This window comes from Megalobrama amblycephala, linkage group LG19 (assembly GCF_018812025.1).
Source record: "Megalobrama amblycephala isolate DHTTF-2021 linkage group LG19, ASM1881202v1, whole genome shotgun sequence".
In the NCBI taxonomy this organism is placed as follows: domain Eukaryota; kingdom Metazoa; phylum Chordata; class Actinopteri; order Cypriniformes; family Xenocyprididae; genus Megalobrama; species Megalobrama amblycephala.
In genome coordinates this window covers 39,645,401-39,660,554 of record NC_063062.1, presented here as the reverse complement: position 1 = coordinate 39,660,554, position 15,154 = coordinate 39,645,401, and the positions used below count along the sequence as shown (strand labels likewise).

Genomic DNA, 15,154 nt, shown 5'->3' with positions numbered 1-15,154 from the left:
TGTCCTTTATTAGTATTAGAGCCATGCATTTGAATGTCTTGCGTTGATATTCTGTATTGTACTGGATTTTTGCATGTACCTATATGTTACTATAATTTTAATAACTAAATATGTCTTTATTTGAAGTTTATATATTAGATGTTTATGCTATCATGGCGTTTATGTAAATTACCTCAAGCAGTTATGGGTTTGAATAAGTTTACCATTTCTAATCAATAGGTGATGGTATAAGATTCCATTGTTCTTTAAATGCTTTATTTCTTTCATAACATTTAACTTGATAATTTTTTCAAAGATTATGTAAACCGACATAAAAAAAAAAGTCTTATACTTGGGACTTGTAAAAAAAAAAGTCTTATACTTGGGACTTGTACGTTTATTTATACATTTATTCTCTTTCTATTGTAAACCACACACACACACACGCACCATTTATATTTCTGTATTTGTGGGCAGTGGGCAGATGGGCAGATGTCTTATCTGTCTCATCTGCACGGGAAGTGGACGCTCCCGCCCTCCACAAGTCTCCTGCTGCCTTGCAGGTTGGCTTTGGTAAGCCAAAGGCTAAGGGAGTAAACCCTGAAATGCAATCCGGAGTGGAGCCCCTAAGGCAGTTGGATGATGTACTACATCCCCTTCTGGCAGCTCCTTGGCCTGGAGAGGGATGGGCTCCGCCAGGTGACTTTTGCCCAAGACACGCTGAACATGTTGAACAATTTTCTGAGTACCATACCGGATCGGTCTTCGCCCGGGTTAACAAGGGCCGCACCTACCATTGTCCATCAGGATGGAGGCGACAAATGTGCTACTGATGAAACCTCTAAGAAGATTAGAGCAAGAGACAACATTGCCATCGCAACTTGGAACGTCAGAACGTTGGCACAGCTAGGAAGACTCCAGGAGTTGACACATGAGCTCAACAATTACATGTGGCACATTGTAGGACTTTGTGAAGTCAGATGGAAGGGAATAGGAGAACATCAAACCGAGGATGGGCATGTACTATATTATAGTGGAGAGCTTAACAAATCCATATATGGAGTAGGCGTCTTGATAAACAAAGCCATCAAGGGATCTGTGCTTGAGTGCCGCCCCATTTCTAGTAGACTCCTTTCCATCAGACTAAAAGCATCCCCCTTTAATATCACAATTATTCAAGTTTATGCACCAACAAGTGATCATGATGATGAAGAAATAGAGAAGTTCTATACGCAGCTCCAGAATATCATATACACCGTTAGCAAGACAGATATCCTCATCATCCAAGGAGACTGGAATGCAAAGGTAGGCAAAGAGGCAAGGAAAGTCTGGAAAGATCATTGTGGTCCTTCTTGCAACGAAATTACAAACGAAAGAGGGAGACGACTGCTGGAGTTTGTCAGCTATAACAACCTGGTATTAGCTAATACCCTAGGTGAACATAAAGCTTCTCGACGCTGGACATGGCACGCACCGGATGGAGTTCATCACAACCAGATTGACTATATACTGGTCCAAAATCGTTTCCGTTCTGGCATTAACAGAGCAAAAACAAGGACATTCCCAGGGGCTGATGTGGGGAGTGACCACGACCTGGTGATAATGAACTTCCGAGTGAGGTTGAAGAAAATCTCTAAACCAAAGAACGGCAGGATTAAGTTCAACCTTGAACGACTTACCGACCCAAAAATCTGTGAGTCTTTTCGAGCCACAATTGAAGGAAGACTTGCACCTCTCCTAATGATTGATGAGGATGCTGAAGTTATGACAACTACATTCAACACAGTCATGAATGAAACGGCCAAAGACATCATGGGCCTCCATAGCTCAAAGAACAAACCTTGGGTTACAGAAGAGATTCTTGAAATGTGTGACATTCGGAGAAATCTCAAAAACTGCAGGCACACAACTGGGGCATCAGAATACCACGAAATCAATAAAAAGATCAGAAAAAGCATGAAGAAGGCTAAAGAAGACTGGATAGGACAACAGTGCACAGAAATAGAGAATACTTTGATAAAGAACAACAGCAGAAAAGCATTTCAGATTGTGAAAGACCTAACCAAACAAAAACAATCAAAAGTCTGCACCATACTAGGTAAAGAAGGGAAATGCCTCACAGAAGCAAGTGACATTACAAGCAGATGGACTGAGTACTGTCAAGAACTCTATAACCATCAGATAAAAGGAGACCCAGAAGTGATTGAGGTTCCAGAGTCCTTAAATTATGACAATTTTCCCATTCTCCAAGAAGAGGTTGAGGCAGCAATAAGATCACTGAAGAGTGGGAAGACAGCTGGAGTTGACAACATTCCAGCTGAACTCATCAAGAAGGGAGGGGATCCAGTGATAGAGATACTAACTAAAATCTGCAATAAGATCTGGCAGACAGGTGAATGGCCAGAAACATGGACACAATCACTAATTATAACCATACCCAAGAAAGGTAATCTTCAGTTGTGCCAGAACTACAGAACTATCAGCCTGATCAGCCATGCTAGTAAAGTGATGCTCAAGATTATCTTGAATAGGCTACAGCCTCAGGCAGAAGAAATTATTGCGGAAGAACAGGCTGGTTTCCGCAGAGGGAGAAGTACCATAGATCAAATATTCAATCTTAGAGTCCTGTGTGAAAGTACTCGCAACACCAACAAGACCTGTATCATGTCTTTATAGATTTTAAAAAGGCTTTTGACAGAGTCTGGCATGATGCTTTATGGGCAACCATGAAGAAGTACTACATGGGACAAAAGATAACTAACACCATCAGACAGCTGTATGAGAAGGCCAGCAGTGCAGTAATCACCCAGGGCACTATGGGACAGTGGTTCCGCACAACAGTAGGTGTACGGCAAGGTTGCCTTCTGTCACCCACACTCTTCAACATATACTTAGAGCGCATCATGAGTGAGGCCTTAGAGAACCACTGTCAGCATTGGAGGAAGAATCAGAATCAGAATCAGAATCAGAAAGAGCTTTATTGCCAGGTATGTTGTTTACACATACTAGGAATTTGTTTTAGTGACAGAAGCTCCACAGTGCAACAGAGTAACAGCGACAAGACAAGACACATAATAAAAAGAATAAAATAATAATATACAAATTTACAAGATAGACAAAGTGCAAAAAAAGCAAAAGACAATATATATTATAGACAATTGTATGTACAATTATGTGTGCAAATTGAGATATAAATAAGTGTTTTAAGTAAATAATATGTAATAGTGTTGTGTGTTCCGTGTTTGTCAAGTGTTCATGAGATGGATTGCTTGAGGGAAGAAACTGTTCCTGTGTCTGGTCGTTCTGGTGCTCAGGGCTCTGTAGCGTCGACCGGATGGCAACAGTTCAAAGAGGGAGTGTGCTGGATGTGAGGGGTCCAGAGTGATCTTCTTTGCCTTTTTTCTCACTCTGGATAAGTACAGTTCTTGGAGAGTGGGGAGGGTTGTGCCAATGATTCGCTCAGCAGACCGGACTACCCTCTGTAGTCTTCTGAGGTCAGATTTGGTAGCTGAGCTGAACCAGACGGTAATTGAAGTGCAGAGGATGGATTCAATGATGGCAGAGTAGAACTGTTTCAGCAGCTCCTGTGGTAGGTTGAACTTCCTCAGCTGGCGAAGGAAGTACAACCTCTGCTGGGCCTTTTTCACAATGGACTCGATGTGGTTGTCCCACTTCAGGTCCTGGGAGATGGTGGTGCCCAGGAACCTGAATGACTCCACTGCAGTCACAGTGCTGTTCATGATGGTGAGTGGGGGGAGAGCAGGTGGGTTTTTCCTGAAGTCCACGATCATCTCCACTGTCTTGAGCGTGTTGAGCTCCAGGTTGTTGAATCATCACCAATCTCCAATCTCCAATCTCCGATTTGCAGACGACATTGATGGACTAGCTGGTAGTGAAGCTGAGCTGGCCATCTTAGTGAAGAACCTGGATGAAACATCTACTAGGTTTGGCATGGAGATAAGTGCTGAAAAAACAAAGCTGATGACAAATAGTGACAAGCAGATCACTACCAAGATCGAAGTTAGAGGACAAGAACTGGAAACTGTGAGTCATTTCAAATATTTGGGCTCTATCATCAGTGAAGAGGGGTCAAAACCAGAAGTTTTAGTGAGGACAGCGCAAACAACAGCAGCTATGTCAAAGCTGAAACCTGTATGGAGAGACAAAAATATCTCTCTAAAAACAAAAATTAGACTTCTGCATGCAGTTGTCCTTTCAGTCTTCTTATATGCCTGTGAGTCCTGGACCCTTACAGCAGAGTTGCAACGAAGAATCCAGGCACTTGAAATGAGATGCTATAGAATCATCCTTGGCATCTCTTACAAGGACCACATCACAAATGAAATAGTGAGAAACGTCATCAGGCGTGAAGCAGGCCAGTATGAGGACCTCCTTACTATAGTTAGAAAGAAAAAGCTGAAATGGTACGGACATGTTGTCAGAGCCAATAACCTGTCCACAACAGTCCTCCAAGGTAGTGTCCCAGGTGGCAGAAGACGAGGTAGACAGAGAAAGAAGTGGGCGGACAACATTACAGAATGGACCATGAAAAGCTTTGCAGAGACACAGGCACTAGCACATGACCGAGACAAATGGAGGGACCTGATCAGATGTTCAACAGTGCAGCGACCCGACGACCACACCAGGTCATGGGACTGATGATGATGATGATGATTTGTACACACACACTCCTTTGGTGAATATGGATTAACTTTGTAAAATAAAAAAAAATTCAATAAAAATAACGTTATTAACCATTATTTTTCCTAATCAAACCGGTTTCGGAACGTTTATAATATAGAAGGAACGCTTGAACAGAAACGTTAAAATATTGATTCTGCTCATAGTGGAACGATTGAATTTTTTTTTTTTTAAGCCCTGTATGGTGCTATAATGCAGTTGAGACCTTAGAATGTTTGTTAAACAATCAGAATCAAGCATTCAGCCCTGTAGTATAACTACAGCTAAACCTGTTTTTTTCTCAATAAGAACTGTAAAAGTATTAAAGAAATAAAGTCAAACTTTTCCTGCTCTACATACTTGAGTTTATCCAGTGTGCAGTTTTGATGGTTAAGTTTATCAGTGAGCAGCTTGACTCCTGAATCTCCTGGGTGATTGTAGCTCAGATCCAGCTCTCTCAGGTGTGTGGGGTTTGAACTCAGTGCTGAAGACACATAACCACAGCCTTCCTCTGTCACCATGCAGCCAGACAATCTACAAAGACATAGAGCAACAGTCCACATGACATTAGTTTGACAATCAGACATTACTATCACACACTGACCTGTGCAGTTTTGTTATTTTCTATTGATTTAGTCATAAAAGTGTCTGTAGAAATGTAAAAGAGTAAAAGTATTAATTTACTTTTCTAAATGTAGTTAAGTTGTCAGACATTTATACTTATTTGCATTATAAAAATTATTTGAACATTTATACCTATTTCATCTATTCATTATTTATTTTTACCTGTGTAAAAAACTTAATTAGTCACTAATTTCCAGTGACTACTTTTATAACCCTCAGGGGTCTGAGGCTGATTTGGGGCCTGGAGAAGATTTGCCCTGACATTTGTGCTTTTTTCAGTTGTTCATAAACATATTAATGGAAAAAGTGTCATTACACTGTATTCAGCACAAACTAGGCTACAATAATATGTGAGGAACATGTATGTACATGTTTGTGTTTTTGAAGGAATAACATTTATGCGTGGTTATTGAAAAAACAAAAAACTTAAGTCACTGAAATAAGGACAAAAAAAGTATAGTAAATCTGTGTTTACAATACTTTAGGGTATTGGAGGTTGTAAACTAGAGTTTTTGCTTCAAAATTATGTAAAAATTATGCTGCCTACTCCTTCATATAAAACAATATATTGATTTAGTTTTTGTAAGACACTTTTTGCCAAGAAACACAGTATGCGTGGAGGCGTGAATTAGAGCCCTGCGCGGGACTGATTTCCTTAACCCGCACCCGCCCGCTCCCGCTGAATATCTGACCAGGACCGCCCGCTCCCGCAACCCGCGTGTTCCACTCCCGTCCGCGCCCGCAAAGTTTGTGTCCAAACCCGCCCGCTCCCGCGGACTTTCTCTCAGAACTTGTAAAAAAAGGCCTAAACAAATACTCTCAGATTAAATTCGTTCAAGTTAACATCCAGAATAACAGACTTTAAACATGATTGCATTTAAATAAGATGAAGTAGCCTCAAAACCAAAGCACCACACGTGATAAAAAACATTGGGTATTTTTTTATTAGCGTTATAAAACATTAACCGTTAACAAAACCACAACTAGCGGCACCTCAGTTTTTAAACGCAGGCTACTGCATACACACTCACCGAACGATTAACTAAACAAGCAGTTTAAATAACAGTTTAAGTAAATAAGCCAAAGCACAATACGAAATAACTTTTACTTATTAAATAAACACATAATATACTTTAAACAAATTAAATACAAAACGAAATAAATAAAATAAATAGAATGCCTTGCTTAACAGGCTATTGCAAAGAAAATAAATAATACTAATAAATAAATAAAAATAACGTAGCCTACTTAAACAAATGAATGATCACTGGGATTTGCATTGCTTACTCCATATTACTATGAAGGGAAAGTATATTGCTGACTGTCTGCGGTGCGTCTTTCTTCCATGATCCGCCCACACACACTGAATGCCCTCTCCGACGGTGCACTAGATCATGCGAGAATGCTCAAAATAAAACGCGCGAATTTTAAGAATTGTTTCCAAGTGTCTGCTTTGTCTTGCTTTGCTTTTGTCAAGTAAAGAGCCGCTTTAATTTTCTTCTCAACTTCATTTGTCTCCGTTTCTATTACACGCCAAATCCCACCGTTTCCCGCGGGTCTCCCGCAAAGTTTTCTGACCGCCCACTCCCGCCCGCAGCAAAGGTAAAACCGCCCGCTCCCGCGAGATTTGCGTTGGGTCCCGCGGGTCCCGCGGGAGCCCAAACCCAATGCAGCCCTCTAGCGTGAATCACCACTGAATAATGGGCCATTCTCACCTGAGAAGACAAAAGAATTGGATAGTAATGAGCTGAAATGACTTGCATATTAATGAGGCATTTCAGTCAGGTAGGCTGTGAAAAAAACCTTCTGTGATGTCTCAAGTTCATCATGATATATGAAACATACAGAAAAATATTATTACAATATAAAGTAATGGTTTTATATTATACTTTAAAATATAATGTATTTCTGTGATGCAAAGAGTCTGAATATAGGCTTTTAGTTTAAAAGCATGCACATTTGGAGAAATATTGGATTCTCATATGCTTATGTCAATTTTCTATACAGAGGAGTTATATTTATTTAATATTCATTGTCATTACTATGAGCGCTGGTGTTTTCAATTCATCCTTGAAGTCGGAGGGCGCTCTCTGTGCATTTTTAGTCCACAAATTCATCTAAAAGAAGAAGAGGCTATTCCATGAATGGAGTTTCCAATTCATACTGCAGCCGGAGGGCGCTAAAGAAACAAAAACTCATCTAAAATTCATCTATAGAAGAAAAGAAAACAGGAACTAACTGCATGTCTTCTAGAGCTCGCTAACCATGACTTTTACATCCAGATAAACACTTTTCAAGACAATAAATACACGATTGAGACGATGAATGCATGTATTGCCTCTGAATTTGCCTCTGAATAGCGCTGGCTCCGTGGGCGTGGCCGCATTAGCGGATAATGAGCTGAATCACGGACTTCTGACATGGCTCTCTTTTCATACAGATTACATAAACACAGAAGGTTTGTTTTCGATTTGACTTACATGATTTAAAACCTGACATCTTAACGTTTTTTTAGACATAAGTTTAATTTTTCTGTGATTAGTATTCACTAAGTTACAGTTTATTTTCTGAGAACTATCAGATTGGACTTCGTTCAGAGGGAGAGGAGAAATCACGCATCATGTTAGTTTTCTTTATTTTACAAAAAGCATAACATTGTGTTTTTACTCTGAGTGTATACAAATAAAAGAAGATATTCTATAGTTTCAATTTATATATTACTTATGTCTCTATGACAAAAAATGACGGAGTATTTTAAGTCTGTTTTGTTGCAATGTGAAAAAAAACCTGCAAAACGCACCGGCGCGTTTTCAGACCTCAGAGTGTTAATGGAAAAAGTGTCATTACACTGTATTCAGCACAAACTAGGCTACAATAATATGCGAGGAACATGTATGTACATGTTTGTATTTTTGAAGGAATAATGTTTATGCGTGGTTATTGAAAAAACAAAAAACTTAAGTCACTGAAATAAAGCCAAAAAATATATATTAAATCTGTGTTCACAAGACTTCTGGGTATTGGAGGTTGTAGACTAGAGTTTTTGCTTCAAAATTATGTAAAAATTATCATTCCTACTCCTTCATATAAAACAATAGAGAGATTTAAATTTTCTAAAACATCTTTGGTCAAGAAACACAGTATGCGTGGAGGCGTGAATCCTCATGAATAATGGGTGATTCTCACCTGAGAAGACAAAAGAATCGCATAAAAGAGCTCTAATGACCTGCATAAATAATGAGGCCTTTCAGTCAGATAGACTGTGAAAAAACCCTCTGTTAATCATGTCTTAAGCCCATCATAATGTAGATCAAACATACAGAAAAAACAACAATACTGTGAAATATTATTACAATTTAAAATAATGGTATTCTATTATTAAAATATAATGCATTTCTATGATACAAAGTGTCTGAACAGTTATGTTACCTCTATGGCATTTCATATAGGCTTTTAGCTTAAAAGCATGCACATTTGGAGAAGTATTGATGGATTCTCATGTTTATGTCAATTTTCTATACAGAGGAGTATTTATTCATTATTTATTGTCATCACTGTGAACGCTGGATACTGTGTTTACAATTCATACTTGCAGCCGGAGGGCACTCTGTGCACTTTTAATCCACAAATGCCAATGCTAAAGAAGAATTGGCAATCCAGGAAATAACTGAACTAACAGAGGCCAGAGATTGCTAACTATGGCTATTCAAAACACTTTTCAAGACAATAAATACACGATTGAGACGATGTATGCATGTATTGACTGAATTTGCCTCTGAATAGCGCTGACTCTGTGGGCGTGGCCGCATTAGCGGATAATGAGCTGAATCAAGGACTTCTGACACGGCTCTCTTTTCATACAGATTACATAAACACAGAAGGTTTGTCTTCGATTTGACTTACACGATTTAAAACCTGACATTTCAACGTTTCTTTAGACACAAGTCTAATTTTTTTGTGATTAGTATTCACTAAGTTACAGTTCATTTTCTGAGAACTATCAGATTGGACTTCATTCAGAGGGAGACGAGAGATCACGCATCATGTTAGTTTTCTTTATTTAACAAAAAGCACAACATTGTGTTTTTACTCTGAGTGTACACAAATAAAAGAAGATATTCCACAGATTAAAATGGTGTATAGCTCTTAATTGTATGTGCAACATTGACGGAGTATTTTGAGTCTCTTTCACACTGGTTAGAAAAAAAACGCGGTGATCACGCCGGCGTGACCGCCGACCCGAGGGAGTTAAAATGTCATTGTTTTGAATTGAAAAATATATACTTATGTGATTATTTATTCATGTAATTTGTAATTGAATATGATGAAATGATTTCAGCATATTAATCATACAAATAAGAGCGAATGTGTGCATATTTTTAATTGCATATGTAAAACAATTTACCTCAGTATCTCCAGCTGACAGTTTGAACTCTTCAATCCATCAGAGAGCAGCCTCACTCCCGAATCCTGCAGATCATTGTTACTCAGGTCCAGCTCTCTCAGGGCAGAGTTTTGTAGAGCTGAAGATAAACTCTTACAACACTGAACAGTCAGATTGCACCACTGCAGCCTGTGTAGAGAACAAAACAAACAGCAATATTGATGCTTATTAGTTAGTGTTTACAATCTAGAGCAGTGGTTCTCAAACCTGTCCTGGGGACCCCCCACCACTGCACATTTTGCATGTCTCCCTCATCTAACACACCTGATTCAAGTCATCAGCTAATTAGTAGAGACTGCAAGAGTTGAATTTGATGTGTTAGATGAGGGAGACATGCAAAATGTGCAGTGGTGGGGGGTCCCCAGGACAGGTTTGAGAACCACTGATCTAGAGCATAGATAACTTGAAAAAACCCTTTCATAACCAGACACGATGCTGCAACACGCGATAAAAGGTATCTTTTCCATGTTAATTTCGCATAAATGAATTTAAAGAAGACTCTTACAGTGCTTTTCTGGTGTTTTTGATCACTGGCAGTAGTCTCATCAGTGCTTCATCAGATCTTCTGTACTTCTGCAGTTCAAACTTCTCTTGCGTCTCTTCTGACATGAGGAGCACAAACACCAGACCAGACCACTGAGCAGAGGAGAGATTCTGTGCTGAAAGATTTCCTGAGCTAAGATTCTTCTGGATTTCCTCCACATAGTCATCTTCCAGTTCACTCAGACAGTGGAAGAGATTGATGGTCCTCTCTACTGATTTCTCCAACTCTATTGTTTGTTTGATATAGTCAACTGTGTCTTCAACGTTCTCTGATTTCAGTTTCAGTTTTGGCAGGAGTTCCTTCAGGTCACTCTGATTGGACTCCAGTGAGAGACCCAGAAGAAACCGGAGGAAAAGGTCCAGGTGTCCGTTCTCACTTTGTACAGCCTTGTTGACTGCAGCCTTATGAAGTTTGAACAGTGGCTTTTTGGAGAAATTCCATTTCAGTTTTTCTCTCCAGGATTCAAGAAATGGGTTCATTTTCTTTTCTTGGCTAATCAAAAACACATAAAGAGCAGCAAGGAATTCCTGGATGCTGAGATGTATGAAGCTGTAAACGTTTCTTGCTGAAATAGCCTTTTCTTCCTGAAAGATCTGAGTGCATAACCCAGAGAATATCGTCTTTTCATTGACATCTAGTCCACATTTCGCAAGATCTTCTTTGTAGAAAATCAGGTTTCCTTTCTCCAGCTGTTGAAAGGCCAGTTTCCCAAGCTTCAGAATAACCTGATCAAAAGACCTGCCGTTGGCTTTAGGTTCAGGATTATAACTGTATTTTTCTTCCATCTGTTGCTGCTGAGTAAGTAAGAAGTTTGTGTACATCCTTGTGAGAGTTGTTGGTGTTTTGTCATCACTCTTTCGAGCCAATAGAGGCTTAAGAACAGTGAGAGAGATCCAGCAGAAGACGGGGATATGGCACATGATGTACAGGCTCCTGGATTTCTTGATGTGACTGATGATGTTTCCAGCAACCTCGGGACTGCTGTTTCTGTTAAAGTATTGCTCTTTCTGTTCATCGTTAAATCCGCGCACTTCAGTCACCTGATCAATGTAGTTTCGGGGTATCAGACTGGCTGCTGCTGGTCTGGATGTGATCCAGATGAGAGCAGAGGGAACAAGATGTTTCTTGATTAGGCTTGTAATCATTTTACTCACTGTTGTTTTTTTGTGAACATCTGTAAATCTGTCATCCTGTATAAAGCTCAAAGGGAAGCGACATTCATCCAGCCCATCTAAGATGAACATGATTTTTCCATCACCTTCAGGAAGACAGGGCAGTTCTTTAGGATCATTAAAGAAGTATTTGTGAAGCAGTCCCATTAGACTGAAATTATTTCTGATCAAATTTAGCTGACGGAACGGAAGAGGAAAAATTAAGGCAATATCCTGATTTTCTTTTCCTTCAGCCCAATCAAGGATTAATTTATTGACCGACACCGTTTTTCCTATCCCTGCGATGCCCATTGTCAGCACTTTTCTGTTTCGTCGACCATTATTGACTTTAAAAATATTATTGCACTGGATCGGTGTGTCCTTGGCATCAAATTGTTTGAATTCGATCTGTCTCACCTCATGCTCACTCACAATTCCTCCAGTCTCATTCTCCACCACATATAGATCAGTGTAAATATCGTTTAGGTATTTCTGATGACCCGTCTGAGAATTACCAACCAATATTCGCTCACACTCCTGTTTTAATTTGATCTTCAGTCTGCGGCTGGTCGCTGTGTAATCATGATGAGCAGCTTTACTGTCCTCTGCACAAAAAAGGGGAAAAAATCCCCATGAAGTTATCACATTTTCAATAAATAATAAAAACTATATTTGAATTCTAATTTTATATTGAATTCTAATTCTATATTTGTGATTCCCATTACAAAAATAACTTCTGCACATGTGTGGTAACTTGTAAAATGTGTTTTGTACTATATTCAAATTAATCATTCTTATACTGTAACAGTGTTTAAATGCAGTTTTACACAGATTATGATTAAGTTGACTACATTTGTGGTCATGGAAATGCCTTAACTTATGTCAACTTACATACACACCTTGTAGGGGTGAGCAATCAAAATCTTACATCATATCATATCACAATATGAGTCATTTTATTTCTCGCTACCAATATGTATGACAATCTAGTTATTTTTGTTTAAGATAAGGTTGTTTTGATTGAAATATTTCAATTACATTTAAATTACATTAAATTATAGAGATTAATTTAACCGTTTAATTTAATTTTCAACACCAATTGCAACCAATATTGCTACTAGCCTAACATAATTGTTTTTTTAAAAAAAGTTCTTGGCTCACTAAAATTTCATCTGAGTGTAACTCCAATAGATAACCTCAAAATCTCTACTGCTTGACTAAGTTCTATGGTTAACCATGTCTGCTGGTATATCTCCAACCCCTAACACCTCGGTTTCCATTTAAAAGTTTCTAAATTATTTTTTAATTCCTTCCAGAGCATTCAGTACATTGTCTCCATCAGACTCAGATAATTGTTAAGCCAATAAGTTATTAAAAGTTTTTTGATATATCAAGCCATTGACAGCTAGCACACCAATCAGGACATGAAGCTGTAGTTCCAGCATGATTTGTCCTGATTGAAGGGGTCATGAACTGCGGTGTTTTATTGTTTTATAATGTTTCCTGGGGTGCACATAAAAGGCATTTTTCCTTTCCTGAATATAGCCCTCTGATTTGAACACTCTGTTTTGAGGGGCGTGTCTGCTGTGAGACTTCAGTGTAAATGTCCACTGCCCAATACACAAATTATAAACGAATAGTTAATAATTTGTAAGTACTTATTCTAGTAATGTATACTTCAACACTGTGTGTGAGCTGCATAACATTATGTCCCTGCTCAAACATTCCACATCCTGATAAACACTGATTGAACATGTTCAGTTGATGAAAACCAACACCAGCCACTGTCAACAGGGGAAAACATAATGATCCAACCAGACCCAACAAACGTGTCTGTTGGTGTCGGTCAGAATCTGTCAGTGCAGTGTGAGAAGATATGACTGTTGTACCTTGATCTACTGTGTTCTTCTCTGGCTCTCTCTCTGAGGCTTTTTGTGTCTCTGTGTGGAGAAAAATAAGGAGGAGAGGAGTCAAAAATGAAAGACAAAATATAGAGATAAATAAAAAGACTGTCATGTAACTAAAGCATGTCTGCCCATGAGCGATAATGCCATAAAACAAACTTCATTAGTTGTGTCTCAGTAAGCACTGTTATATTGATACCATTTCCTGCAGAGTTGTAGATGAAGGTCACTGGGCCTGTCATGGTGTTTCCAGTGAGTAAAGGAGCATTTACAGTTGCTCCTGTTTCAGCGTTCACATCAACACCGACTCCACAGTTAGCGCTGCTGCTCATCTGGACTAGAATAGAGAGAGATTAATGATATTTCTTAAATGACAACTTTAATATTATTCACTGATATTCTTTCCTTTATTACCTTCCTTGTGTTTCAGCTTTTCTTCTTCCTGCTCATCTGGTGTGTCATAGTGCGGTTCAGCGGAAGCCATCGTCCTTTACTGCTGTTGGACACAAAGAAAAAGGTCCACTTTTACCAGGCACTTTCAAAAAATAAAGGTACTATTTGAAAATAAATAAATAAATAATATTTTTTAAAATAGTAAAAGAAGGTGTTGAACCTACTGAAAATGTTGACTACTTGTACAGGTCAAACTAAATATTTAGTTGGAGTATTATTATATACACAACTCCATTTTTCATCGAGACCAGGTGAAAATTAAACTCAGTTCTACTCTAAGGGCCATTTCATAGTCAACGCATCTGTACGCATACGCGTCCCCGAGGCTACGCATCGTTACGCTTCGGCCGCCATTATGCGTCGGTGCGTAGCCAAATGTGTTGTCCTAGTTTTTGATACGCAACGCGCCGATGCACGCAATACTATGCGTTGTCGGTGGGGGCGACATTGCAAGTATTGTACATTAATTCAAGTATATTGTGTTTACAGAAGAAGAAGGTTTGAATACAATGGCGGGCGAAGAGGAAAAAATATGCGAACTTTTAAGGGCGAACATACCACCGTCTATCTCTGCGTTGCCTTTGTTGCCGCCGATGTAAAATCAGCAACAGAATACACTCCTCTTCAGTTGCCATTTTGATCTGAATATCACGTGACCCGCTCTACTAATATCACCCGACTCTACTACCCCCTGTTGCGTGAGCGGTGTATTGCATACACGCATCGCCCGTGACGCTTGCGTCCACTGTTTAGACTATGAAAGGGAGCGCGTTGCTCGCGTTGCTTGCTCGCGTTTCTCGCGTTGACTATGTAACGGCCCTAAAGGTAGACCTTAACTGAAGATATACCGTCTCTAGGCGTGTTCCCCGAACTATCCCTTAGGAGTTTACATCTTCTTAAAGTCCACGTGAACCAGAAGTTGCAAACGACTTTTCTCCAGTGTTGTGACGTATTTCCAAGTGAAACAGAATATTGAATAGAGGGCAGAGTTTTACGCTCCTCCTCTCCATATCTCGCGCTCCTCCTCTCCATATCTCCCTCATAGCAGACACATGGTTGCAGGGGAGTGATTTACGTGTTTTCAGCCCAAGCCGTCAAACTGACGTCATCTGAGAAGGAACGCCATTCCAGACCGGAAGTACCTTTTCAGATTTTGATTAAAGATTACCGCGACAAACTATTTTTTTCTGTGTTTTAACTTGCATGGATTAATTGCTTACCACAAGACTAGTAATATGCACTAGTAAAGTTAATAGGGTCGATTTTGATTTCATGTGTACTTTAAGTGTGACATTACCAGGTGCTGTCCATGGCGGCGGTGCTAAATTGGTTGATATCGATGGCTCGAGAATCAATAATTCACTCTATACAGGGG

The 15,154-nt window shown here is 39.3% G+C and overlaps 1 protein-coding gene across 1 annotated transcript in view; it reads right to left on the bottom strand.

Annotated features, from left to right (window-relative positions):
• Positions 1–13,965, bottom strand: part of LOC125254181 (NACHT, LRR and PYD domains-containing protein 12-like) — a 47,641-nt gene extending 33,676 nt beyond the window's left edge. The window contains exons 1-6 of the mRNA XM_048168654.1: positions 13,741–13,965; positions 13,526–13,663; positions 13,312–13,362; positions 10,233–12,027; positions 9,689–9,856; positions 5,020–5,193 (exon numbers count right to left, since the gene is read on the bottom strand). Of these exons, the coding sequence (XP_048024611.1) occupies positions 5,020–5,193; positions 9,689–9,856; positions 10,233–12,027; positions 13,312–13,362; positions 13,526–13,663; positions 13,741–13,810 (2,396 nt within the window). The 5' untranslated portion in view covers positions 13,811–13,965. The remainder of the gene's footprint in view (positions 1–5,019; positions 5,194–9,688; positions 9,857–10,232; positions 12,028–13,311; positions 13,363–13,525; positions 13,664–13,740) is intronic.
• Between the last annotated feature and the right edge of the window lie 1,189 nt (positions 13,966–15,154).